General features: G+C 41.7%; 1 protein-coding gene and 1 non-coding gene across 2 annotated transcripts; both read left to right on the plus strand.

Annotated features, from left to right (window-relative positions):
- Nucleotides 1-948: 948 nt before the first annotated feature.
- Nucleotides 949-25,849, plus strand: LOC122218087 (placenta-specific gene 8 protein-like). The gene is made up of 6 exons (XM_042936031.1): nucleotides 949-1,123; nucleotides 2,162-2,251; nucleotides 17,209-17,337; nucleotides 19,130-19,254; nucleotides 23,832-23,953; nucleotides 25,643-25,849. The coding sequence occupies exons 3-5, from the start codon at nucleotides 17,238-17,240 to the stop codon at nucleotides 23,934-23,936; spliced, it is 330 nt and encodes a 109-aa protein (XP_042791965.1). The 5' UTR covers nucleotides 949-1,123; nucleotides 2,162-2,251; nucleotides 17,209-17,237; the 3' UTR covers nucleotides 23,937-23,953; nucleotides 25,643-25,849.
- LOC122218849 lies at nucleotides 11,517-11,649 on the plus strand. The gene has a single exon (XR_006202158.1). It is a non-coding gene; the product is annotated as a small nucleolar RNA SNORA18 (small nucleolar RNA).
- Nucleotides 25,850-27,043: the final 1,194 nt, after the last annotated feature.

Consider the following 27,043-nt stretch of genomic DNA (forward strand, 5'->3'; position numbering starts at 1 on the left):
TGTCCATTTATATGTTTCCTTACGTTTTATTTGTGTTTGCGTGTGTTTTTCTTTTGTCTTTCTCCCTTATTAGAATAAAACCCAACAGGCATCTCAACAGCAGGGCACCTGACTGTTCCTGCTGGGTCCCCTAGTGTTTCACATAGGCCTGATGTGTATAATAAATTCTCAATAAGGATTTGTTGACTGAATGGTAAAAAGGATTAGAGACTAGAACATAGGTCCTGGGAAGTTGATTTCCCCCCAATCACAGATGACCTGGTGAGCTTCTTTTAATTGCTTGATTGGCATAAATGGGCAAAATCCCCCAGACCTGGATCCTTCTCCACTTGATAGATAGATTCCTTTTCCTGTTCATGAGAGGCTGGCTTAGACTATAACTCTAAAAACACTTTAATGTTATTCTGCGAGATCCTGAATTACATGCCTTTGCCTGGTGTGGCCCCAACTGTAAAGTCATGCTGATGACAAAGCCCTACCTTCTCCAAAGGGCTCAGTGTCCAGCTGAGGGGCTAGGCAGGTGCAACGTCCAAGGCAGGTGGAGGAGAGGGTACTTAGGGGACTGGAGTGGAGTCGTGAGGAAGGGCAGGGATGACAAGGGAGGAGTGAAACACAGCTCTCTAATGCACACCTTTCCGGTGGCCACATCCCTCCCTCCTATTATCTCGTTTAATGCTCACCACGGTCAACACACTTAATACTTTTACCACCATTTATAGTTAAGAATAGTGACAAAACGTGGGCCTGGGCTCAAGTTTCACAGTCCCAGATTATCTGCTCCAGGGCCCTTGGCCAAGGCACTCTGTTTCTTTGTCTTTATTAGGAGGATAAAAACAACTAATATAACTGATACATTCCTCAAAATGAAACAATTCTGTGCTTGACACATAGCAGGTCCTCAATAAACCACCACCTTTTTTTTTTCTTTAAAGAGATCTGCCCAAGAGCCAGTCAGTGGCCTAGAACTTGATGGCCTCTTGCTTTGTAAAATGCCAAGGATATTTTCTATACGGTCTGTGCAGTGTGTCTACCTTCCCCGGCTGTGAGCTCTTCCAGGACAGGCATGACATCGCCTATCTTTTTTATCAAGTGGCCTATGTGTGCAGTGACTATTGCTCGCACGGTAAGGTTCTGAAATAAGATAGCGTTTTATACCGATAGTGTACCCAGCAGTACATGTGAAATGTTAATAGTCTAGGCAAATGTCCCTCGGAGATAAGTGAGCACTCATGAACCCTTTCCCACTTATCTTGTGCCTCCAGGAACAACTCCCTCTGTACATACCTCTAACCTGGGGGAGCAGAAAACAGTGTAAGTGATGTGAGTCATTCAAGCTTTATGTTCAAACACCATGACAGAAAGTACAACTCATTAGGGTCACACCAATAGGAATTAAGGACATTTTAACCTTGGCTAAGCTAACACATTTTTAGTCAGCAACCTGGAAGCAATTGAGGTTTTATATACAGTATTGTGTATTTATGTGCCTCTCTAATGATTCCTTAAGTGAATCATTCCCTCTTCCCTTCCCCCGCCCAATTCCAAAGAGCTGCTGTTTCCTATTAGGATTTTTAGTTAAATCCCTCCTCTTGCTCTCCTCCCTGCTCAGGCCCTCTGCATCCTTCATTCACTATAAAGTTGTGAGATGGACGTTGGTCTCGCTTTTGAGAAACCAGGCTCCACGCTGGCACCAGACAGGTGGCATCAGCTTGCCACTGACCACATCCCTGCTCTGCCCCCTACCCTTCAAGAGATATTCTCATCCAGCTCCTTAGCTAAGAATGTAAGTCCCAACAATCCAGCCAGAAGGAAGGTTACATATCCCTTCAGCATTTCTGAGACCTCAGACCAGCTGCCCAATGCTTACCTTCAAATGCATTTCATGCCCCTTAAATGCCTTGGGGAGTCAATAAATTAGAGAAACCCTAAATAAATAAACAAGCCTTGGATCTTCATAAAACATGTTGTTGTCTAATCATAAATAAATCTCACCATGGTGTCAGGCAAATGTCACAGAAAATAATATAATGAAATTAAATGCAGTGTGTATTTTCTTAAATAGAAGAACATTGACCCCCAAGGCAAAGAGACAATTCCCACAAGATTGCAGTCCCCACCTCCTAATTTTCCCCACCCCTAACCCCTCCCTCCCTGACTCCAGCCCTAAGGCTGAAGCCAACAAAGCAGTCGTGTTCCTGAGGCTTCTCCAGTTTGACCCGGGCTGCTGTCCTCTGTAGTTAATCAGAGTGTGGTAAGTATTATTGCGATACAAAGTAATACGTTTTAGTTGTGTAACTTTTCTCTTTACCATCTTCTTTAAAAAGAAAAAAAATTATTAAAAAAGTAAGAAACTATAAAGCTAGTAAATTCTTACCATGTAATTAACACAAGCCAGGGCAGAATTGAATGGTAGGTATTCATCATGTGTCTCACCGAATTTTTTTTAAAAAGCATATGTCTGCAATATGCAATTGTCTTTTAAATTAAATTTGGCTGTAGTGACTCTTAAGAGCTTAGGTATATCATGACTGTTTCTTTAAAATATGCTACTAGAAGATACATTTGTATGAGGAAAAAAATATTCTTTATCCTTAAAGAAGAAATCATCATATTACCATTAAGACTCGTGTGTTTAAACATAATATTTTAAATTGTTTCTAGAAAGTTTCTTGTTTTATGATTGGTTTCAGGATTTGCTGTTGGAATTAGTTTTGCTAGTAAGGAGGCATGATTCTGCTTTCCATCATTTTGAGGTTTATCATTACTGTCAGAATTAACTCTAAATGTCTCTGTTTTGTTAGGGGGAAGAAAAACCAATTTTTTTGAAATTGTTGGGATCTGGCCACTTGTTACCTTTCCTGATTTGTAGCATTGTTATTATCAGTAGTAACACCAAGGCAGCTCTCAGTATTTTCCCTGTCGAGGGAATGATTAGCTTTTCTCACTGGCATGATTTAGAGGAAAAGGAAAAAAGAAACTTTTTTCCCTTCCTCTTATATCCAGCCCCTAAGAAAAGCACATTTGTTATACATGGTATTTCTGACGTCTAGATGTCTAGACTAAAGACTTTAAAATTATGTGTATGAAACTTACAATTTCTATATTCATACATTTTTCATTCAGATGTTTTAAAAAAGAAAAAATACCCATTGAGCGTCTGCTCTGCTCCAGGCCCTGTGGTGGGATAAAAAGTTGAGTGGAGTTATGTCTCTGACTCCAGAAGAGGAGAAGGACCTGAGAACAGCTTACCTTAAAAATATCCAGGACCAGACAGACATCTTTAAATGTCTTAAATGCACTGAAATATATATGATGTGCTACCTGTCCACACCCTCTCATACGTAAATAAGGGTGAAGTCCAATATCATTATGATTATTTCCCTCAAGGATTACATTTATTTGAGCAAGGAGGCTAAATATTTTTCTAAAATTTTCTCTCATTTATTTTACTTTATTGGCCCAGCTTTATTGGTGCCCTAAGGATGTGCTTCATTTACCTCCTGGTAGGTAACCAACCTTGGGAGCACTTGATGTGTTAGCAAAATGTACAGGAAGCCCAGAGGACTGAGCAGGCATTCCATGGGTGGCCATCAATTTTACTGAGAAATCTGCACTTAACATTGCATTGATGGTCTCTTGGGTTTAACTTGGGGGTAGTGAAAATGGAGACAGATGTGGATTTAATGGATGACCCTTTTAGCACATAGACAATGTTTTGGAAGAGTACATCTGGAGGCTTTTGAAAAAAAAAAAAAAACATTATAATCAAGTGTTTGTATAGTCTGCTGCCTCTTCCCTGAACTAAATTTGTCATCATTTAAGTGTTCCATGGCCAAAAGTAACTGTATTCTCATTGAAATTTTGAGACCTATTTATACCAATGAAAGCATTTGCAATGGTTTTGTTGTTTTCTTATAAAGTACTGGATGGGTCCTGCTCAAGTTTTAGGTTACTGACACCATCCAAATTCAACAATCTGGAAGTTTTGATTATTGATTTTGTGGCTAAGGACCAGCACTATCTGAGCCTTATTTCCATCACCAGTATGAGTAGTTAGCATTGGGGATAGGGGATAGGGGTGTGGAGGGAGAAATTCTTCCACCCACCCACCATAAAATACAATTTAAAATCATTTAACAAACTTTACTGTTTACCAAACACATTTTTTAAAAAATAAAGTCTGTTCAAGATGTTCTGTACTGACGTGGATGCAGCTGTTAGCTAGCTGTATTGACTTACCAGGTAAGGGACCTTAGGCCCACATAATTAAAAAGGACAGGTAATTCCAATTCAAATATGAGTCACAGCAAGATTTAAAATCGAGTGCATGCTTCATAAGTCTTCTAGTTCTTTTAGCCGAACTATTAAGTCTAAGACATCTACAAGGCTGCTATACTGTGGATGTGACCAGACACCAGATATGCTATACCAGATATGGGGGAGCCAAGCCCTCTGCAAATCCAGGAGCTGGTGATACCCTCTTCTCCTTTTGGGATTCCTCTTTGCTGAGCTCCTCGTGGAGACAGAGTTCCAGAAAGACTTGAAGAGAGAAACAGAATAAAGGCAAGGCACCAGTCTGAGGAAACAGACCATTACCTAAGTGAGAAATCTGGTTTTAAGTTGAGGGATGTCAGGGTCTTTGCATATGAATTAGGACTTTAAAGTTAACTCAAAAATTGATTCAGTCAGTTAATTGTATTTCTTTATTTTTTTTTTTCAAGTTTATTTATTTATTGAGAGAGAGAGAGAAAGCGCCAGTCATGGAGGAGCAGAAAGAGAGGGAGAGAGAGAGAATCCCAAGCATTACTGTCAGTACAGAGCTCCATGTGGGGCTTGAACTCATGAACCATGAGACCATGGCCTGAGCCGAAGTCAGATACTTAACGGACTGAGCCACCCAGGCACCCCTCAATTAATAGTATTTCAACCTTTAATTATGCAGATTGAAATAAATTGTGGGATGAGCTGGAAAAACTCCAACTAAATTGTTTCTTAGAAAGAAAAACCCTCTCTGCTCTTTTACACCCATCCAAGAGTCATAGTAAGGGTCTTAGCTAATCAGAGAATAACAATCCTGAGCTGGAGCACAATGATTGGGTGCCATTTCTACAAGAGGTGAACACCTGCTCCCCAAGTGTTAATGAACAGCAAGGGGAGTAACCTTCTCTATACTGTAGGAGAAATGGATTTATCGCTTAATTTAAAAGAATCTTCATTAAAACATGGTCCTGTACATGCATTGGTTTTTGCTGGGCTCAATACACGGACATTACATCACAAATTTCAGTAAGGTTAACTTTGTATGGTAGATTTACCAGAGATTTTTTTCTTTTGATCTTTTTGTGATTGTTAGAGTATCTTCACTGAGCATATTATTTTGGCTACATTTTTATAATTATATGTATTTGCAGTAAAAATGTAAGTGGTAGGAGAAATTTGAAATTGGGGGGAAATATGTGTTTTATTTTTGTGTAAAAGACTTAAGTGCCACTACTTCAATACTCAAATCATCATTTCGGATGGACTTTCTTTAACACAGCGATTTGCAACCCTCACCACATCTTGGAGCCACCTGGGACACATTAAAAATATCGGTTCCAAGGCCACTAACCCCTTTGCCCAGGCAGTGGGTCCGCAGAATCAGAGTGCAGCCAAGTGGTTGGTATTTTTAAAAGGTCAACTCATTACATTATCTAAGATTCCATGTTGCAATTCTTTTATCTCCATAGTACTGACCAGGAAATTGGTTCCCTAAAATTGTACTCCAAGAGTGTTTTACTGCCTTCTTTTATTGTCACAGTGGGTGGGTTTCATTAACACCTGACATAAGCATTTTCTCGGTTCTATGGTACACAACTTTGGGACTTTGATCACTCCTATGGTCACATGTAATTCATCAGCACATGCAAAAGATGTACCTCTTAACAAAACACTATATGCTTCTTTTAAATGGGTCATTCAAATGTCAGTTGTATGTAGACTTTGTTGGCCATTTTTCGCTTCTCAGCTTCCCCCCCAGGGAAGGCCTAGAACTGGTGTCTGAGGAAAACACAGGCTTCTCATAAATATGCTTTTAACTTATCTGCACTTTGAGTTAGGATGGCTGTTAACTCAGTCTGTGCTACACTAGGGTGGCCTTCTATTCAGGTGTGTGTCTTGACTGCCTCATTTAATTTTGATGACAATACATTTGCCTTAAATGCCTTCCCTTCTGCATCCCTGTTCCTATGCATGATAAGCAACCTTCATGGGGAATCGGAACTCTGGTTCTCACCAAACACTTTTAATTCAGCCCCATTGCTGCCCAATTCTTACCATATCGTAGCTGGTTAAAATACTCATGGAGGGTTGTCCGAGAATATACATCCAGTGTTTCTCTGAACAATCTACAAAATTTGATTTTTAATCCTGAATCATCCAGATGATCAGGGGGATAAGTAGTTTGCTGGGATCATTTTAGTTTCTCATAGATTGCTTTCAGTGATTCTACTCCAGAATTGTGCTTTAACCCTATACTAGGAAATAAGTTCATGAAAGTCACTGTTCTATTTATTGTAGAGATTCTGTTAAAGGCTTTGACCACCACATGTCATACATCATCTCCTTTTTGAGGACCTTGATGAGAAATTTCTCTAGGTCTCAATCTGTTCTTATTTTATAGACACGGTCACTTCCCTAAATGTTTGTGTTCCCTCTTTGCTTTGCCTGATGGGAAACTCAGAATTTTATTTGTAGCCCATGTCCAGCAATATACAGAAATTTTAAAGCATGTGCTAAATTTGCTTCAGACTTTACTTTCCCTGTGCCCAATTTCTTCATTTTCCATGTTACATCTTGTTATATTTGTAAGTTTGTAAGACGCTCAAATCTTTGTAAGAACAGGATGAGAGTATTAATCAAGAGTTTCTCAGCCTTGACACTATTGGGCCAAATAATTTATTGTTGGCAGGAAAGGGGGATTAAATGGAGGATTAGGAAGAAAGAATGGGGAGTGGTACCCTTGGCCTCTCTCCACTAGACGTCAATAGCAGTTCCTGGTACTGGGGAGGTACCTTGCCCATGATAGATTTATCTCCTACTTTTAGGGAAGAAGGGCAAGAACAAGAGGTCAAATGACCTTCCAGCCTCTGCCATTTTCTCCAACTCCTTCGGCTTAATACAGTGAACATGCCAACTTGCCATATTTTAGTGTGGTGTATCCTGAACCCCAACACTTAGTATTTTCTAGGCTATGTGCAAGTCACTGTCTTTGGGGGATGCAGATAACTGGAATCCACTTTCACCCTCAGAAAACCTGCAAATGAAAAAACAAAACAAAACAAAATAAAAAATGTAAGTGTTCAGTTTGCACATACCTGAGTCTCATATCTGAAGCTGATATAGCTTCTGAGAGCTTCCCCGATGACCCTGGGGAGAAGGAAGTCAAGACACTGTTATTGGCTTTTAGAGGCAGCCAAGTATCAATAGTGTGGCTCATGCCCAGTGTGCTGGCCCCTATGTTCAGTGGGCTCTGTGCCACATCATGAGAGAGTTGAGCAAGGGTGAGTAGGAAGACAGGCAAATCCAACTTGGAGGATTAGGAACGGCTTCATGGAGGAGGTGGCATTTGACATGAGAGCTTAACGGGTAAGTAGGGAAACAAGGGGCAGGGTCTCACAGCAGGAACAGGGTGGAGGGAATTCCTGAAGAGTGGTGTGCAAAGTGGCCTGAGAAGGGAAGGAAGTGGTAACCAAAGGACTGGAAAAATAGGGTGGATCATTTCCTGAAGGTGACCAGTTTGGGAATGAAAAGGCATTCTTCCCCTAGAACCACTTACGCCTGAGAGCACATTAACAAATTTTAAGATAAAAGTAGAGAAGAAGCTGAATGAATTAAGTCACCGAAGAAGGAGTGTGGGAGAATGACAACAGAGACCTGGGAGGTTCCAATATATCACTGTTCTTTATCCCTGACCTTTGCCCCAGTTCAAGGTTTTAGTAAGAACCTTTACTTCCTTGATGAAAGGAGGATAACGGACTCTCCTGGTGTCAGGAAAATTCCCAAGCACTATCAAATAAATAAATATTCCTGAGAGGCTCCTCATTTATGGATTACCAAGCAAGCATGAGAGGCACCTGGGTGGCTCAGTAAGTTAAGCATCTGACTTTGGCTCAGGTCATGATCTCACGGTTCATTCGTTCAAGCCCCATGTTGGACTCTGTGCTGACAGCTCAGAGCCTACAGCCTGCTTCAGATTCTGTGTCTCCCTCTGTCTTTGCCCCTGCCCCACTCGTGCTCACTCATGTGCTCTCTCTCTCTCTCTCTCTCAAAAATAAACATTAAAAAGAACATTTTTAAAGGATTACCAAGCATAAGCACCATTTTTAACAAAAGGGAAAGTGTTTTGGAGTGGCTTTTTGGTTATAAAAATTATTTAGTTTAGGGGCACCTGGGTGGCTCAGTTAGGTGTCTGACTCTTGTTTTTGGCTCAGGTCATGAGTTCACGGTCAAAGGGATGGAACCCCACGTTGGGATCTGCACTGATAGTTCAGAGCCTGCTTGGGATTCTTTCTCTCCGTCTCTCTCTGCCCCTCCCCTGCTCACGCTCTCGCTCTCAAAATAAATAAATGTTAAAAATAGACATTATTTAGCTAAAATTAGGAAATGCCATACCTTCAATTATACACAATCATTTTTACTTTTACATATAACAGAGTTTTCGTTGTTCGGGCTAACATTTCAGAAATGATGCGATTGGTGGTACATCATCCAAGGATCGTACTGTGATACAGACAATGCAGGGTTCTGTAGGCGATCCAGATAACTGACTCCAGATGCAGACTCAGACCCAGGACTAACGGCAGGCCTGTTGTGGTTTCTGGGTGCTGGAGAAGCTCAGGGAGGAAGATTCCCTGGAGGAGCAGGATCTGAATGTGTCTGGGGAGGGAGGGAAACCGAGAAGTCAGATACTGGTAAACCTCCTTTCCCCACTCCAAGTCTATAATATGCAGAAGGGATATATCCTCACCTATGGCCTACCATGGAGGCTTCGCTAAGTTGTGTAGAATGCCCTCCCCACATCACCCCACCACCCCAGACAGTGACCAAAGGCTTTTTGTTTCCAGATATTATTTAGTTTAAATTCAGAAATGTCATACTTTCAATGATGCATAATCATTTTTAAATTTCCTTATAACTGAGAGTTTCCATAGTTTGGCTAAAATTTCAGAAATGATTTTGTAGGAGATGAAAAATAATTTACCCTCTATGCTTCCAAGTTCTCAACTGGGGCCCCTGAAACAAAATACGGATTAAGAAGAGAAAAAACAGAAGTTTATTATGCATATATCTCATGTACACGGGAGATATGCAGGAAAATGAATAACTCTCAGAGGTGGCTTAGAATTTGGGCTTACACACCAGCTTTCAGCTAAAGGCACTGGAGAGAAAGTGTAGGGAAAGCCAATTTTGGGGAGGGGAGCAGGTAAACAAGGTTAAGGTTTGTAATGAAGATTTGAGTCCATACTTTTTCCATTGATAAGAGTTTCTTGTGGTACAGAATCATCCCTCTCTTCCTGATATGAGAAGGGGACACTTACAAATGGAGATTTCCCCTTATAAATGTAAATTTCCCTTACTGGGTAACTTCCTTGTTTTCAGAGCTTCTCCTATGTGTGCTGTCTCTCAAAATAATCAACTAAAAATAACTCTTATGCCAGAGAGGCATATTTTGGAATGGCATTTTCTGGTCTACACACAACAGGTGCAAAGTCAGAGTCCCCATGTGATGCAGAGACTGCATAATTCTGCTTGAGACGCAAGGGAGTGGGACAACTAGTTCCAGATGCAGATGAGACCCAGCACTAAAAAACAGGCCTGCTGGAGGCTGTTTGGGTGCTGGAGAAGCTCCAAGTGACTCAAAGCAGGGGCTTTCCCAATTGAGGTTATTTACTTTGCTTTTCCAGAAATGGGTTGCATACAACCCATGGAATGATCTGGCAGAAAGCTGAGAGCTGGAAGGAGGTAGAGGAGAAAGGCAGGATGGAAACAGAGGGAATGAGGGGACTAGGGAAACTCAAGTCAAGTGACATTCAGCAGTTTGGCGGATCCCAAGAGCATAGCTGAGACTGGTGGAGAGAAATGGAGCCCATGCAGGCCCTGGGCCAATCAATTGGACTCCTTCCTAAAGATAGGACTTGGTCGAATGGAAGAGCATGGACTTCAGCTTTAGCTCACCCACCTGGGAACCTGGCTGCACTGCTCCAAGTATTTGGTTTCAAATTAGGAGAAAAGATTATTATGAAACTAGAATCCCCTCACATACCTAACATTGCTTAACATGAAATCTGGCAGTAGAAACTGCTCAAGAAATTTCCGTTTCCTTCCCTTATCCATGAATAAACAACTGCATTCCCAGAGGAAATGCTCTTGTAAGAATTTAGATAGAAGTAATAAATCATGACCACCGTTAGTGTCCTTTGGCCTCCCCCACTCTGTGGGGGGTGGGAGACAGCTTCCTGCACAACCTTAGGGAAGCCTCTTTGTTCTGGCCTCCCTTACACCAATCCCAATCCTGTAAACTGGGAGGCAGGAACTGACCCCCACTGTGGAATTATCTAATTCCAAAATTATTCTCTCAACTGTCCAAATAAATGCAAAATGCCCGGTTAAATTTGAATTTCAACTAATGGATGAAAAACTTTTTAGTGTAAGTATGTCTCAAATACTGCTTGAGTCTTATTCAAATTTAACAGAATCTCCTTTATTAATTTTCCTAAATGCGGCAGCCCTGTTCCATCATTTAACCCTAATTTCTGCTTTTCTGAGTCTTAGGCCTAGGCTTCTGCTTCCCAGCTTCTGTAGCAACCTATGGGTAAAATGAAAGATGGTGGTACCAACAGGTATTCCAAGGACGTGGGGCAAATAGAACTCTCATCCTTTACTGATGGGAGTGTAAATTCCACTACTTCACAATACTGTTTGATACTTTCTACCAACCCTAGGGCCCAGCAATTCTACTCCTAGATGTAGACACAACTGAAATACATACCTGGTCCATCTAAAGATGGGTACAAGAATGTTCATAGCACTGCTATCCCATTTCTAATAGTCCAAACTAGAAACAATACAATGGTAGCGTGGATAAATAAGTCGTGTATATCTATAGGATGATTTATTATATGACAATGAGAATAAGTGAATTATTGCTATACACGACATGGTTGAATCTCACAATCTTAAATTTGAGCAAAAGAAGCCAGACACAGAAGAATAAATAGTGCATATAATTAAATATATGTAAGTCTCAAAAGCAGGCAAAACGAGGCTCTGGTGTTTAAAGACAAAGTAGAAGTTGGGCAGAGGGGTATGAGTTCCTAAGAGAGTTCAGGAGGGCTTCTGTGGTGCTGGTAATGTCCTGCTTCTTGAACCAGGCTGTGGTTACAAGGACTGTTCACTGTTAAATTCATCAATCATGCTTATGAGCTCTGTACTTGACTACATGTATATTGCACTTCAATTAGATGTTTACTGAAAGAGTTGAGGTCTGTCCTGATGGGGCTTTTTTCTCTGCAGACCTACATTGTTGGAAACACCTCGTGGAGTACATGTGTGGTTTCCTTATTCACGGAACTATGTGTTAGATCTGTGGGAAAGAACTACAAGACATCTCTCTGCTAAAATTATGTGAAAGACCTAATAGTCAACTTGTTTAAATCTTAGGTATTGGCGTATCCCAGCAATCTGTACAATTCTGGGGTGTGATAGTGTAGGGGTGAATATGACTCGAACTCATTCATGTTTAGAGAGTGTCTGAAATTGAGAACCAGGCAGATCCCTCTACTCTGACCCTAAACGTGTCCCTAAAGTAAAGAAACTGGATCCCAAAGATTACAGGTGGAGAATTTGTGAAGCATGTCTATATTCACGTAAAGGTCAAAGAAGCCCAACCAAAAGAACTCTGGACTGACAGTGACAACTGTGGATTGAACAAAAGTTCTTTTTTTTTGTTTCTTAATGTTTGTTTATTTATTTTGAGAGAGAGAGAGCAGGGGAGGGGCCGAGAGGGAGAGAGAGAGAGAGAGAGAGAGAGAGAGAGAATCCCAAGCAGGCTCTGAGCTGTCAGTACAGAGCTTAATGCGAGGCTCAAACCCATGAACTATGAGATCATGACCCATGCCGAAATCAAAAGTCGGATGGCCAACCAAATGAGCCACCCAGGTGCCCTGACCAAAAGTTATTTTTAAAAGACAATTTTGGGGGCACCTGGGTGGCTCAGTCGGTTAAGTGTCCGACTCTTGGTTTTAGCTCAGGTCATGATCTCACTCACAGTTTCGTGAGTTCAAGCTCCGCATCGGGCTCTGCGCTGGTAGTGTGGATCCTGCTTGGGATTCTCTCTCTGCCCCTTCCCCACTCGCACTGTCTCTGTCTCTCTCAAAATAAACAAATAAACCTAAAAAATAATAAAAAATAAATGAAAGGGCTATTTTGAAGATAATGATTCTGACTTTGGAGCACCTTTAGTGATGGGCAGTAGAAGTTACCTTTTCTTCCTGAGCAGGTCTTGTTTGCTTTGGCTGGCAAGATTATAATCCCAGACTGGTAGAGTCTGTGGAAATAATAATAAAAGCTTTAGAGTCCCAAGAACTGAATTTAAATCCCAGCCCTGCCACTCTGTTACTGCAGACACGTGACTTTCTGTTTCTTTCCCTTTCATCTGTGGCCTCGTAGAAGAAATGCCCTTGTCTTACAATATATAGGAGAGTGTAAAGGAGGGGTGGGGATTCTACTTGTTTCCCTCCAGGACCAAGTACTCTCTTTAGTGTAACTACTACTCGGGAAGAATTTATCCCATGCCAGCCACCACTCTAAGAGCTTTTCAGATATTATTTAATGCACCTGACAGCTTTGTTACTATGTAGTGTGCATATCCCCATTTCACAGATTCAGGACAATGAGGCACATGGAAGGGAAGTAACTCCCCCAAGGTCATTAGCTACTGACTGTGGAGCTGGAGTCTGGCCAGTGTCCATGATGGAAACCACTGGATCCTGCTGTCTGGTCCACCTTCCCATCTTTGGGTTTCCATAATGTTTCTTGTGAGGTGTCCCCATGTCTTTTCCCTGAAAGACGGGGAAGAGGGTGCAGGGCAACACTCCATCTTCGAGACAAACCTCATTTCCTCATCTATAAATTAAAGAGGTTGGACTAGTGATCCTGACTTTCCTTGGCTCTGGCATGTAACCTCTCTGCCTCCATTTTCATGTCTGCAGTAGAAAGCGTCTTACCAGCCTTTATTCCCTGAGTGCTTCAGTGTGCTGGGAATATTAAACAGAGATCAGGGTTAACTAGAGATCAAACATGAACACACTTTGGAAAGTAGAATACTCCTTGCGAACATCAGCCATTGTTATATTGGCAACATATCACATTCAGGTTTTTTTCCATCTGCTTTCTTGCCACTGAGACTCTCTTTAGATTCTCCCTCATGTATATGGTAGTTTGCAGTTTTCAAACTTGATCTTACTTGAGCCTGCCAAATACCAGCAATGACTAAAATCCAAGCCTTTAGGGGTGCCTGGGTGGCTCAGTCAGTTGTGTGTCCAAGTCTTGATTTCGGCTCAGATCTTGACCTCGAGGTTCATGGGTTTCAGCCCCATGTCGGGCTCTGTGCTGACAGTGTGGAGCCTGTTTGGGATTCTCTCTCTCTCTCCCTCTCTCTCTGCCCAACCCCCAGCTCTCTCGCTCTCTCTCTCTCTCTCTCCAAATAAATAAATAAACTTAAAAAAATAAATAAATAAAATAAAATCCAAGCCTTGAGATTCCTACCCCATTGTTTACTTTATCACCACACTGTCATTAGCCTTCTGGAGCTGTGACCCCATGCACTATCCTTGCTACTTAGCAACGTTTAGTCTAAAATAGACACAGGGGAGTATATGTCAGGTCACTGGCATACAGGAAGCACAGTGCTTAATAGACATAGTCTATTGACATAGTCTTAGAGATGACTGCAATACAACAAACCATGAGAAAAGTGGTATTATACCCATTTTAAAGATGTTAGGGCACCTGGGTCGCTCAGTCTGTTAAGCATCTGACTCCGGCTCAGAGGTCACGATCTCGTGGTTCGTAGGTTCAAACCCCGTGCTGGGCTCTGTGCTGACAGCTCAGAGCCTGGAGCCTGCTTCGGATTTTGTGTCTCCCTCTCTCTCTGCCCCTCCCCCTGCTCACAAGCTCACACGCTCTCTCTTTCTCTCTCTCAAAAATAAACATTAAACATTTTTCAAAAAAAAAGAATATAGACTTATTGGTATATTTCTTTCTTTTTTTTTTTAATATTTTTTTAACGTTTATTTATTTTTGAGACAGAGAGAGGCAGAGCATGAACGGGGGAGGGTCAGACAGAGAGGGAGACACAGAATCGGAAGCAGGCTCCAGGCTCTGGGCCATCATCAGCCCAGAGCCCGACGCGGGGCTCGAACTCACGGACCGTGAGATCGTGACCTGAGCTGAAGTCGGACGCTTAACCGACTGAGCCACCCAGGCGCCCCAAGTACATTTCTTTCTTTAATGATACACATGCAGCAGCCACAGCTATGCGTACATTTTGTCTGTAATAATTTTTCCAGTATATATTTTGAAGGTAATGGATAATTCATCCTTGAGGCCAGAAGTATATCTATAGCATTCCATACTGAGCAGCCCACTACCTGCACAATTTATTCACATTCTGTAATTATTTCTTGGATAATAGATTGAGCTCGCACTGTGTGCCCGCTCTAATTAGACGGTGGTAGGAAAGGTATCATAATCCTCCTACATAATCAGAGAGGAGAAAGACCTTTGGACCCCAATGAAATATCTATCTAGCCCTGCAGTTTCAACATAGTTCCTAATGTGATTTGACAGTAAATATAGAGCCTTCTCAACCTGGTGGTTTTCCCTTTGTGTCATAAAGCAGGTTCTCGATAATAAATATTAGAGGCACCTTTCCAAGGCAGTCCAAAGTGCCTTGGCTTTTATTATTCCATAAAACCTCCACCCCCACCTTTTGTTTAATTTTTTTTGATGTTCACGTTTGAGAGAGAGACACACACAGAGCGAGCAGGGGAGGAGCAGAGAGAGAGGGAGGCACAGAATCCAAAGCGGGTTCCAGGCTCTGAGCTGTCAGAACAGAGCCTGACACAGGGCTTGAACACACTGACTGAGAGATCATGACCTGAGCCGAGGTTGGACGCTTAACCGACTGATCACCGAGTCAAAACCTCCACCCCTTTTATAAGGACTCACCTGTTGGGGGAATCAACTGATCACAGCCATGGATTTCAGCATATACAAAATCAATCAGGAAAAAGAGCAGGGCAGAGGAAGAGCTGAGAAGACTGGCAAAGGCTGAGAGAGACCTGTAAATAAGATCTCCATTGCTGTCTGCTTCACAATTGCCTCTTAAAATGTTACTCACCCAGGGTCCACCCCAGCTAGTGAATCAGAATCAAGCACATGTGTTTCGCAGCCAAGCACTAAGGATGAACCTAGTGCACAGCCAGGACTGAGATGCATGGTGGGAGCATCTTTTTTTTTTTAATGTTTATTTTTGAGAGAGAGAGAGAGAGAGAGTGCACAAGCAGGGGAGGGGCAGAGAGAGAGGGAGAGGGAGACACAGAATCTGAAGCAGGCTCCAGGCTCTGAGCTGTCAGCACAAAGCCTGATGTGGGGCTCGAACTCACAAGCTGTGAAATCATGACCCGAGCCGAAGTCGGACGCTTAACCAACTGAGCGACCCAGGTGCCCTGCAAGTGGGAGCATCTTTGACTGGGGCCTTCCCTGACAACATGGAGGAACAGGTGGACAGATAACGGGGCCTTGCACCTGGTTAAGGGAAACGTTGCAGGTGAACAGGGGCCAAGGCTACAGAGCACTGCATATGGTTAGATATCAAGTAGTAAAGAAGAAAGCTTTAACATTAGTCGTTGTGAAACCAAACACATTCCCTCCCTTGGGAGTTCTGACTGGTTAAAGCTCAGGAGACTTCACTTGATCACTTGATGAAATCTGAAAAGTATAGGTACCACTTTGTTCAAGGGACACTATTCCCTAGTGGTTTTTCAACTATTGCATTTTTCTGTGGAAGCTTGAAGCACCACCCCCCTCACCCTTTTTTTTTTCAGATTCTGGACTGATGATTTCACACACAAAAAAATAATCATTTTTTGGGGTGCCTGGGTAGCTCAGTTGAGATAGCGACTGACTTTGGCTCAGGTCATGATCTCACAGTTCATGGGTTTGAGCCCCACGTCAGGCTGTGTGCTGACAGCTCAGAGCCTGGAGCCTGCTTCAGATACTGTGTCTCCCTCTCTCTCTCTCTGCCCCTCCCGCATTCACTCTCTCTCTCTCTCTCTCTCTCAAGAATAAATAAACATTTAAAAAAATTAATCGTTTTTTTTTTTAAGTAACCCAAGACATCTGTTAGCTATCAGGACACCACTAGTAATTATGCAATGAGGGCTGACATTAGCTAGAAGCATCTGTGTGATGGCAATTTTTTGGAGAAGTAAAGAACTCTATCTCACAAAGTTCTCTTAAGGAGAAACTGAGATAATGTCGGTGCAATAGCTTTGGATTCTTTTTATGTTTTTTTATTTATTTTTGAGAGAGAGAGAGAGAGAGAGAGAGACAGAGACAGAGACAGAGTATGGGGTGTGGGGCGCACAGAGAGGGAGACACAGAATCCGAAGCAGGCTCCAGGTTCTGAGCTGTCAGCATAGAGCCCGAAACGGGGCTTAAACCCACAAACTGTGAGATCATGACCTGAGCCAAAGTCGGACGCTTAACCGACTAAACCACCCAGGTACCCCTCTGTGCAATAGCTTTGTAAAAGTTATTAGAATTACTATTAAATAAAACACCTCATATGCAAAATAGATATTGTTCAGGATGGTTGTCTTGAAAAAAGAAGAAAAAAATCCTCTTGCCAATAAAAAGAGAAAAAAATCAGAGAAAGGGGCTATAAACCTCCCCAGAAAACCTGTGAAAGGAGCCCTCACCCCATCTCCTTGATGTTTCTAATTGCCTAGTATCGACAATATCTGGAAATGTCTTGTTAAGTCAGTTGAGTGTGGCCACCCCTAATTAGGAGAAATGTGATGAAATGTCTTCTCAACTGGAATCTGCGTGATATCCAACCAATACAGGCAGGCGTTTAATACTTTTTTGGGTTTGTTTTCACAGGCAGTGCCCTTCGGAACTTAGCCTTAAAAATGAATCCCGTTGTTTCACAGCCAGGATATGGGACCGGGGGTGTGATGCATAGTGACTGGCAATCTGGCGTATTTGACTGCTGTGATGACCTGGGGATTTGTAAGTACATGTGTTATTGTTCCTCCTCGGCTCCCATAATACAGGTTCCTGACCTAATAAAACTCATCTACTCATCCTGCCATTGAGCTCCTGCTTTATGGTCAACTCAGAAGTCACAAGCTGCAAGCCCGTGGGTGGATTTAGCCGCCAGATATGTTTTGTTTGTCCTGTACACAATGACCTCTCTTCATGCATTACTTTAAAAATACTAGGAAACATATAAAATCAGATTTCACATAAAAATCTGGCCTCCCAATGTAGATTTCCAGCTTCTCTTGGAAATCGGAAAATGTGGAGAGATGAGCCTTCAGCACACATGGTGGGGGTCTGCTGCTGCTTAGCATGAGCTAATCCCACTGAAGGAGATTCTCATTCTAGTTTGCCATATGTATTTATGTCCACCATTGTCTATTCTGTGTTTTTTGTCTCAATCTATTTCACTCATTTTAGCTGTGCGACCTTGAGTTTGTGATCCTTGCTTAGATCGATCACCTTTTGCAATTTTCCACCTCTTAGTATCACCATGTTCTTGACATATCGGTCTGGTTTGTCTTCTATTTACTTCTCCTTTTACCTACAATGCCGTCCTGTGTTTCCCAGCTTTCAGTGATGTTCTTGCGACTCTTGTCATTGTTCCATTTCAGGAAGCCTTGCGGGTTTTTAGCTTTACTGAAATCTAATTCTTTTCTACAACAAAACACACTGTTTATGTGAGAAACCTTTTCTTATTTCAGAGTCTCATGTCATATGGGTTGCAGACATCCTCTGTGGGGCTCATCTTTCCATTGTGTGTGAAAAATAGCCTCCTTTTTTGTATGTGATGGAAGTTCCACCAGGTTCTTTGGAGATAGCCTTTTGCTTAAAAACAATCAATCAAGAAACCACAGACTCTCTTATCATACCAGAACTCCATCCCAGAACTTTTCAAAACACATTTTTACTCAAAGCATATTTGAGAACAGTTTCCTGTTTGTTTCTATTTTCTTTTTTTTTTTTTTAATTTTTTTAAACATTTATTTATTTTTGAGACAGAGAGAGACAGAGCATGAACGGGGGAGGGTCAGAGAGAGAGGGAGACACAGAATCTGAAACAGGCTCCAGGCTCTGAGCAGTCAGCACAGAGCCCGACGCGGGGCTCCAATTCACGAGCGAGATCATGACCTGAGCTGAAGTCGGCCGCTTAACCGACTGAGCCACCCAGGTCCCCCTGTTTCTATTTTCTTAAGCCCTTTCTCTGCCTTACAGAGACTCTTTACAGTGAAACTGCGCTCAACTTTTTAAACTACCAATACACATATCCCTTAATTCCTGCTTGCTTCCATCCACATGATGAGGACAGTGCCCTCCTTTTGCCTGAATGACCACCTAGAAACTATTTCTGCTCTTTGTAATGATTTCTTTACTCAGTGTTTTCTGCCCCTAAACACCCTCCCATGGTTTTTCCACGGCTTCTCAGACATCCTGACGCCACAAACTTCCTCTGCAAGCGTGACCCGAATGTAACAAGGGCAGGGAAGAAAGATAATGGGAACAATCTCAGACTGGCAAGGCAGGAGCTTTTGCAATTAAATCTGACCCAGTAATAATGACTCACAAATTATCCCCAGTTCCTGGATAGCCGGCTCTAGAAGCAAGACACTGAGAGCCAGGTGACAACATTGTTTTCTCTGAGTCCCCATTAAAGCCATTTCCTGAGCCAACATCTTTTTGAAAGAGGTGTGATTTCATTGAAAGCGTGGTGACTTTCACTAACTCTTCTATGTGGCTTCCCCCTCTTCCTCCCCGCACCCAGGCCTCTGTGGGACCTTCTTTCCCCTATGCCTTTCCTGTCAGATCGCCTCTGACATGAACGAATGCTGTCTGTGTGGAGCGAGTGTCGCCATGAGGACCTTGTATCGGACGCGATATGGCATCCCGGTAAGTCACCCGCGTGCACGGTGAGGCGTGAGCCCAGATACCAGAGGGTTCCCTTCAGTCTGACCACAACTGTGTGATTGCCCACCTTGCCTTCATGGCTTGGCCCTGATCTTTTCTCCACTCCTGTCCTAAATGTGTCATGTGATTACCAGGGGCTGTGCTGCCACGGACACCATGGAACAAATTAGTACCACAATCTTAAATTGTTCCAGTAGGTATGTCCCTGAAACAGTTGCTGGAGGTGAGTAGGTGAGGAACGGAGGGCCCTTAGCCTCTCCTGGCTTTACTCAGAGTCAGACATAGGACCCTACAAATCTGCAGGCTGAGCCACAGTTAGAAAGCCGTGGGATGAAATGGGGGTGTAGTGGATCCCTTCACAGCTGGCATGCCTGCCTTCTAAGCCAGTGTTCATTCATTCAAAAGTGATTATTGAGCATCTGGACCCTGGCTAAGTCCTATCGTATTCATTCATTCAACAGGGATTTATCCCGTACATGGGACATGCCGATTCCAGAAGCTAGAGACACCTCAGTGAACAAAGCAAATCAAAAGCCCTGTCTGCGTGTAGCTTACATCCTTTTTCTTCTTATGTTTTTGAGAGCTTTATTTGCACATAGTTTCAGACTTAAAAGTTGCAGAAATAATACAACAACAAAAAAGAAATAATACAAAGAATTCCTGAATGCCCTTCACCCACATTCCCCAAATACTAAAATCTTGCCACCTTTGCTTTATTTACTCTTTCCTCTACCTCTCTGTCCATTCTGTTTTATTTTTTCCAAAACATTGAGAAGAAATTACAAACTTGATGTCCTATTACCTCTGTTACAGCATGCATTTCTTAATAGCAAGGACGTTCATTTATATAACCATAACATAATGATCAAAATCAGGAATTTAACATTGATACAACACTATCAGCTAATATGTGGATCTTATTTAAACTTTACCAATTAACCCAATTAACATTCTTTGGATGAGAAGAAAATCAATCTGGAATCACACATTTGTTCAACTGTCATTCAACCCTAGTTATTCCTACAATAGGGAATAGTTTCTCACTCTTTCCCTGTCTTTTTTTCCTCCCAAGTACAGATCAGTTATTTTGTAGACTACCCCTCAATTTGGTGTGTCAAATTTGTCTTCATGGTTAGACAGGTTTTACACTTTGGCAGAACCTCCACAGAACTGACCCAATATGTGCTGTGCTTCATGTCAAGAGGCACATGACATCGGTGTATCCCATTATGGTGGTTTAATTTGATTACTTAGTTAAGATATAGCGTCTGCTAGGATTCTCGACGGTAATGTTGCCTTTTTCCCCTCTATAATGTGTAAGCACCTTGGTGAGAGATATAAATATTTTATTCCTCATCAAACCTTCACCCACAAGGAATAATAGCCATTGACGATTCTCACCTGGATCAATTGTTACTATGATGGCTGTCAATGGCAGAGCTTACATTCTAATAGAAGAAGATGGCCACAGTGTAACTAAGTAAACACTTTATAGGGTGCTGATGAGTGGTACAGAAAAAATAAAGCCAAGATGAGGAATAAAGAGTGTTGAAGCATTCTAATTTTATTTTATTTTCAGCATCATAAAATGTATTTTCATCTAAACAAGGTTTATCCCAGGAATGCAAAGATGGTTCAGTATCAGAATACTCTATTTATAGATTCAAAAAGAAAAGCCATATGATCATCTCAACTGATGCCGAAAAAAGCATTCAACACAATTCAATACTTATCCACGTTTTTAGAAAGGGAGTTCTAATTTTAAGTATGGTTATCAGGGAAGGCCTTGGTACAAAAGTAAAGACCTAAAAGGATGAGAAGTTGACCCACCTGGGGGTCTTCAGCCAGGCAGAGGGAAGGGCACCACCAAAGACTTTTAAAGTAGAGTTTATCTGGAATGTTCCAGAAACTGCAAGGGGCTAGGGAGGTAGGTATAGAGAGAGTGAGGGGGTGAGGGTAGGATGTCATAGAAAAAGATGACATCAGAGCAAGAGTTAGAACTTCTAGGGCCTTGAAGACCATTATAAGAACTTTAGCTGTTACTCTGAGTGAGCAGAGAAGCCATTGAAATGTTTTAAATAAAGAAGTGACGTGATGGATTTTTTTCCTGAAAACTTAGCCTCTGCCCCAATCACTGCTCCCATAGAAACGGGAGCAAGTTCTTAATCCCCCTACACCTCAGCCCCCTCACTGATTGAATGGTCATGATGATATCTCCCCTTGGTGGTGTAGTAAGAGTCATGTGAAATAATGTATGGACAATGTATATACTATCCATAGCACAGGATCTGGCAATTAATAAGTGCTCAGTAGGGCGCCTGGGTGGCTCAGTAGTTTGGGCGGCCGGCTACAGATGATCTCGCGGTCTGTGAGTTTGAGCCCCGCGTTTGGCTCTGTGCTGAGAGCTCAGAGCCTGGAGCCTGCTTCGGATTCTGTGTCTCCCTCTCTCTGCCTCTGCCCTGCTTGCTCTGTGTCTCTGTCTCTCTCTCAAAAATAATAAACATTGGGGCGCCTGAGTGGCTCAGTCGGTTAAGCGTCTGACTTCGGCTTGGGTCACAATCTCACGGTCCTTGAGTTCGAGCCCCGCGTCAGGCTCTGTGCTGACAGCTCAGAGCCTGGAGCCTGTTTCAGATTCTGTGTCTCCCTCTCTGTCTGACCCTCCCCCATTCATGCTCTGTCTCTCTCTGTCTCAAAAATAAGTAAACGTTAAAAAAAAATTTTTTTTTAAGTAATAATAAACATTAAATTTTTTTTTTTAAATAAGTGCTTGGTAAGCAACTACTTTTACTTCTGTTCTTTTCTTCGAGAATCACTCAGTTGTTTCACAGGGCAGAGGTGTGTTCAGAGCCTGACTCATTTCTCCTGCGTGCTTGCTCAGCTGCCTGACTTGCTCAGCAGCTGCAAGTGAGGCTGCTCTCATTCATGCTATTCTTAAGGCAGCATAACACACAGAGGTTCTTAATTTTGTGCCCTGACCTTGAACTTCCTGAATTGCATGCAAAGTGTCATTCATATGTACTTATGCATATGGTGTGAGGGTAAGATTCTCAAAGCAACCCAAAACCTCAACATGGAATATAGGAAGGGGAACTTAGCTGGATCCTGGAGATAAGGGGTTAGGAAACACTCAACATATAGCAAACTGTTTGACTCTCTGCTAAGTCATTTGGTGGTGTCAGTTTTCTCATCTGTCATGAGGAAGTTGTGCAAGATGATTCCTAGTTCTAGGATTCTAGGATAAGGTATGGTTCCTCGATGTACAATGAAGCAATATATTTATAGACAGTGTATCTCTATTTCCTCCTTAGAACAGACCTAAAAATAATTCCCTGGACTGATTTGTATCATTCAGGCTCTCTGCTTTGTTTCTCTTTCATATCCATGCAAACTTTTATGGGGCTGGTACAATGCAGCCTCTCTGATCTGCCCCCCCCCACCCCCCACCCTACTTCATGGACACAGTCAAGAAAGCATCCCTTTGGCCAGGGCATAAGAGAGAAGGAGGAAGAAAAGAAAGAAACAACTACTGATTGTACTACTACTTGCTGGGATATTATTCTGATGTATATTTACTCATTTACTACTTGCAAACTCCTGTGGTACAGGAATTGTTACCTCCCTTTATAGATATGGAAACCATATATATGAGAAAATGAGAAAGGCTTAAGGTCATAGAACATGTGAATGTTGGAATTGTTCACCCAGTGTCTCCTGCACCAGAATAGGCGTCCTTTCAAGGGCATGTCTCCCAGAAGGTCATTGAGGACCCAACTGGACCCTTCCATTGAGAAGGCCCCCAAATCCTTGCAAAATACTCCATACCATGGTTTGCCAAACAATATTCATTACTTTCTTCTTTTCCCGATAATTTGCGTATCTCCTTTTCTCCTAACACCCCCCCTTTGCAGAACTTGAGAGAGGTCAACGAAATTGGCCAGAGGGATGCAGTGTGGGGCCTGGTCTGGCACTACTTGCAAGCTACAGAAAATTTGTGCATTTCACAATCGGCTTTAAAGGGAAGCATTTTAGAAGAGATGACAGAGGACTCGGGCTATAGTTGTAAACTGCAGATCATTTGACATAGTGTCACAAGGGCACTGGCTTGAAAAAAGAAAGACCAAGAGCTGCCACCAATTTGTTATGTGATCTGAACAAGTCATTTAGCTTCACTTGGTCATCAGAAAAATAAGGATAATGTCACAGAATTCTCATGATAAAGCAGTAACATACAATGTACCTTTTTTAAATGTTTGTTTTATTGATTTTGAGAGAGAGAGCAAAAGCAGGGGAGGGTCAGAAAGAGAGAGAGAGAGAGAGAGAGAGAGAGAGAGAATCCCAAGCAGTCTTCATGCTCAGCTCAGAGCCCAACACAGGACTCAAACCCAAGAACCATGAGATCATGACCTGAGCTGAAATTAAGAGTCAGACACTTAACCGACTGAGCCACCCAGATGCCCCCAATGTACCTTTTAAAGAGTTTTGAAAAACTATACAAATGCAAGGAATTGTGTGAATGTATTTATGGGATATATGTTGACCCACTGCTTGTTTTTCCACAGGGATCTATTTGCAGTGATTTCCTATGGCTGGGATGTTTCCCTCATTGCACCCTTTGCCAACTCAAGCGAGATATTGAGAAAAGAAAAGCAATGAATGCTTTCTAAAAACGGCTTACAACTTGGTAAGTTGTTGGGAATTCTTTGATTTAGGAGTAACAAAACAAATTCTCAATAACATCTTTTATTTCCTTGGTCTTCTCTCACAAACACATGAAACATCCCTTACAAAATGGGGGACAAATGATTTTTAATTGCCAGGCCACACCAACAGTCGGTAGTCAGCTTCCATGGTTTGACAGGGCTAAATCTGATAGGATAACAACGAATTCTGGGATTTTTTAGGTTGTCTGCCACAGGAGGGGTGGCTGTGTGATGCGCCAAGTGAGCACGCCACATATCAACCACGTATATCTTAACTAGACCATGACTTAAGGTAGTCGAGATATGTATGCGACCAGACCTTCATTTCCCTAAGTATGGTTCCTAGTTCTACTGTTACCAACAGTAACCAGTTGAGGTATTATACTAAACGTGACTGCGTAATGTGCCTAGTTCTGTGTTCTTGATGACATCAGAATGTTAATATAACAATCCTTCCTCCAAAGTGATGGGAAGCTAGTTTTTAGTCTCTATAAGTGTGGACAATTCACCCAGTTATGCCAAATTCCCAAAGCCCCCACTATGAAGAAGAGTTATTGACTTTTTCGTGACTATGTTATCAAAATTGGGTAGCTGCTCATTTACCTGGTTTCCTAAGCTCCCCTACTCACATTTTTAATCTTCTGAGTTCCTGTTTCTCTCAGGCAAGCAGGTAATAGTTTACTTGTCCTGTCTTTCAATCTCTTATTGCCAGTCCCCGTGGAATTTGCAATTAATGTTTAGTTTTCACGTGGAAATGGCTATTATCTATAAAATCCTATCTCCCAAGAGGCCTTTGAGAATGTTTGATTAGGATGGTACATTCATGTGCATAATAAGTTGTCACTGGCCCAATCTGTCCTTTTTTAGTTATTTTGCCACATGCTCCACAAAATAATGTCCTCTCCATGAGCATTTTTAGTTCATTTCATGTTGCATTTTCATACCATTTTAGTATCTGAGCATTTGTCTCCCAATTGCTTTCAACCCTCAATGACTGAGATGCAGAGTCAAGATGGGGAGTTTTCTTATCATCCCTCTTCCTCCTTTACTCTACCTGCTGAGAATTGACTATTATCTCTCTTTCCAAGCACTGACGTTTGTTAAAAGGCCTGTGTTAATAACTTGACTCAGAACCTGATGCCAAAGTAGCCCTAAGGGAAGGAAGATGTGACAGTTTACTGGTATAGTCATCCGGTCAATGAAAAAGATTGGTTAGTGTTCTCTGCCCTTTGGAGACTCTTACCTTGGCATGGTTGATGATTCATTGACATTTGATAACAGAAATTAACTCTGGCAATCTACAGATTATTCTATTGGTTCCCTCAACCACCTAGCGACAGTGCCTGACACTCAGTAGGCACTTAATAAATATTGTGGAAGAATAACTCAATGCAACTTTCAAGCAAGGAAGCATAATGAGGCCCTCACCTAGGAGATTCATGTGAATCTTAACTGGTGATTGTGATTCTTTCTAATAGATTGTACTGAAGCAGGGACCATGATTTGATGTAAATTTTAAATATGTAACAATTTGGCAGTAGGGTTGAGGTGGAACAGAAGTTTCGATTTTTGGAACAAGATAATATAAAGAAAGAAACTGATAAGTCCTGATTTGTTCATTCATTCTCTCTTTTCTTTTCTTTCCTTTTTTTTTTTCCTGATTTCTACAGGTCATATTCACAATGTGGTGAAAGAAATGCTGGAATGACACACTGCACCTGCTGTGCTATCTCACCCCAAATCTGAGAAACTAATTCAACTAATCATATGGCTTCCAATGGCTTCAAGACCTTTTTAATTTCCAGTTTATTGCAAAAGAAGTATATTTCCCATGCTGTTCTCTAAAATGACTGCTATTAAAAAATGAACATCCTCCACATTTCTTGTGTCTTTAAATACAGCTTCATGAAAAATTCAATATGATTTTTTAAAAAAAATGAACCCAAGTTTGTTAAAATGTTAAAGTTGAATGACGGGTACATGGAGAGTCTTTTTTTTTTTTTCTTTCTTTTTTTAATTTTGAAAGGCTTTTTTTTTTTAAGTATAGTTGACACATAAAGATTCTTTTTTTAAATGTTTATTTTTATTTATTTTGGGGGGAGGAGTGAGTGGGGGAGGGGCAGAGAAAGAAGAGAGAGAGAATCCCAAGTAGGCACCATGCCCAGTGCAGAGCCTGATGTGAGTCTCCATCCCACAACTGCAAGATCGTGACCTGAGCCAATAACAAGAGTCAGATGCTTAACCTATTGAGCTACCCAGGCACCCACCCAACACATCAAATATTTATCCTACTCTTCTTTCATACATATATATACATATACATATATATATATGCTTGAAAATGTCCAGAATAAAAAGTGTTTTAAATGCTGTCAAGTGAAAAGCTTTCCTAATTGTAGACTTACCCACCACTGGCAGACAAGGTGTCACCCTGTGCAATCTCTCACCCCCCAAAAGTGTGGTATTTTGATTCACCTTAGGCTTCCTTTGGTTGCTAAGATGGCATCTGGCACTTCCATACTTTACTTAAAGTAAATACACTCCAGGAGTATTTGCTGAGCAATGTAGAGTTTACTGTAGGTTATACGAACCAAAGAGAGGATTTGTGTCATAAGCCACATAGCAGATCTTCTAATTGAAATTGCCATCAGACATTTCTATCCTCCCTAAGGTCTTATGCAGCAAGCCAGCCACAGGAGCTTCATGTACATTTTTTTCTTTCTTTTTTCTCCACAGGTTAACATGGCATTTTAAAAACCTGAGATATAATTGATATATGATATTGTATTAGTGTTAGATGTACAATATTCTGGTTTGATACATGTATGCACTGCATACACGTACATATTGCAAAATGATCACTACAGTAAGTCTAGCTTATTAACATCCATCACTGAACATAGTCACAATTTTTTTCTTGTATTGAGAACTCTTAAGATTACTCTCTTAGCAACTTTCCAATAGCAATACTTTACAATATGCAACACCACACTATACATTACATCCCCATGACATATTTCTTTTATAACCGGAAGTTTGTACCTTTGACTCCCTATCCCACCATGCCTACT

This window comes from Panthera leo, chromosome B1, assembly GCF_018350215.1.
Source record: "Panthera leo isolate Ple1 chromosome B1, P.leo_Ple1_pat1.1, whole genome shotgun sequence".
In the NCBI taxonomy this organism is placed as follows: Eukaryota; Metazoa; Chordata; class Mammalia; order Carnivora; family Felidae; genus Panthera; species Panthera leo.

Coding starts and splice junctions, on each gene's coding strand:
- LOC122218087 (XM_042936031.1), top strand. CDS start 17,238: ATGAATCCCGTTGTTTCACAGCCAGGATATGGGACCGGGGGTGTGATG. Junction 17,338..19,129: donor CTGTGATGACCTGGGGATTT/GTAAGTACATGT, acceptor CCCCGCACCCAG/GCCTCTGTGGGACCTTCTTT. Junction 19,255..23,831: donor GGACGCGATATGGCATCCCG/GTAAGTCACCCG, acceptor GTTTTTCCACAG/GGATCTATTTGCAGTGATTT.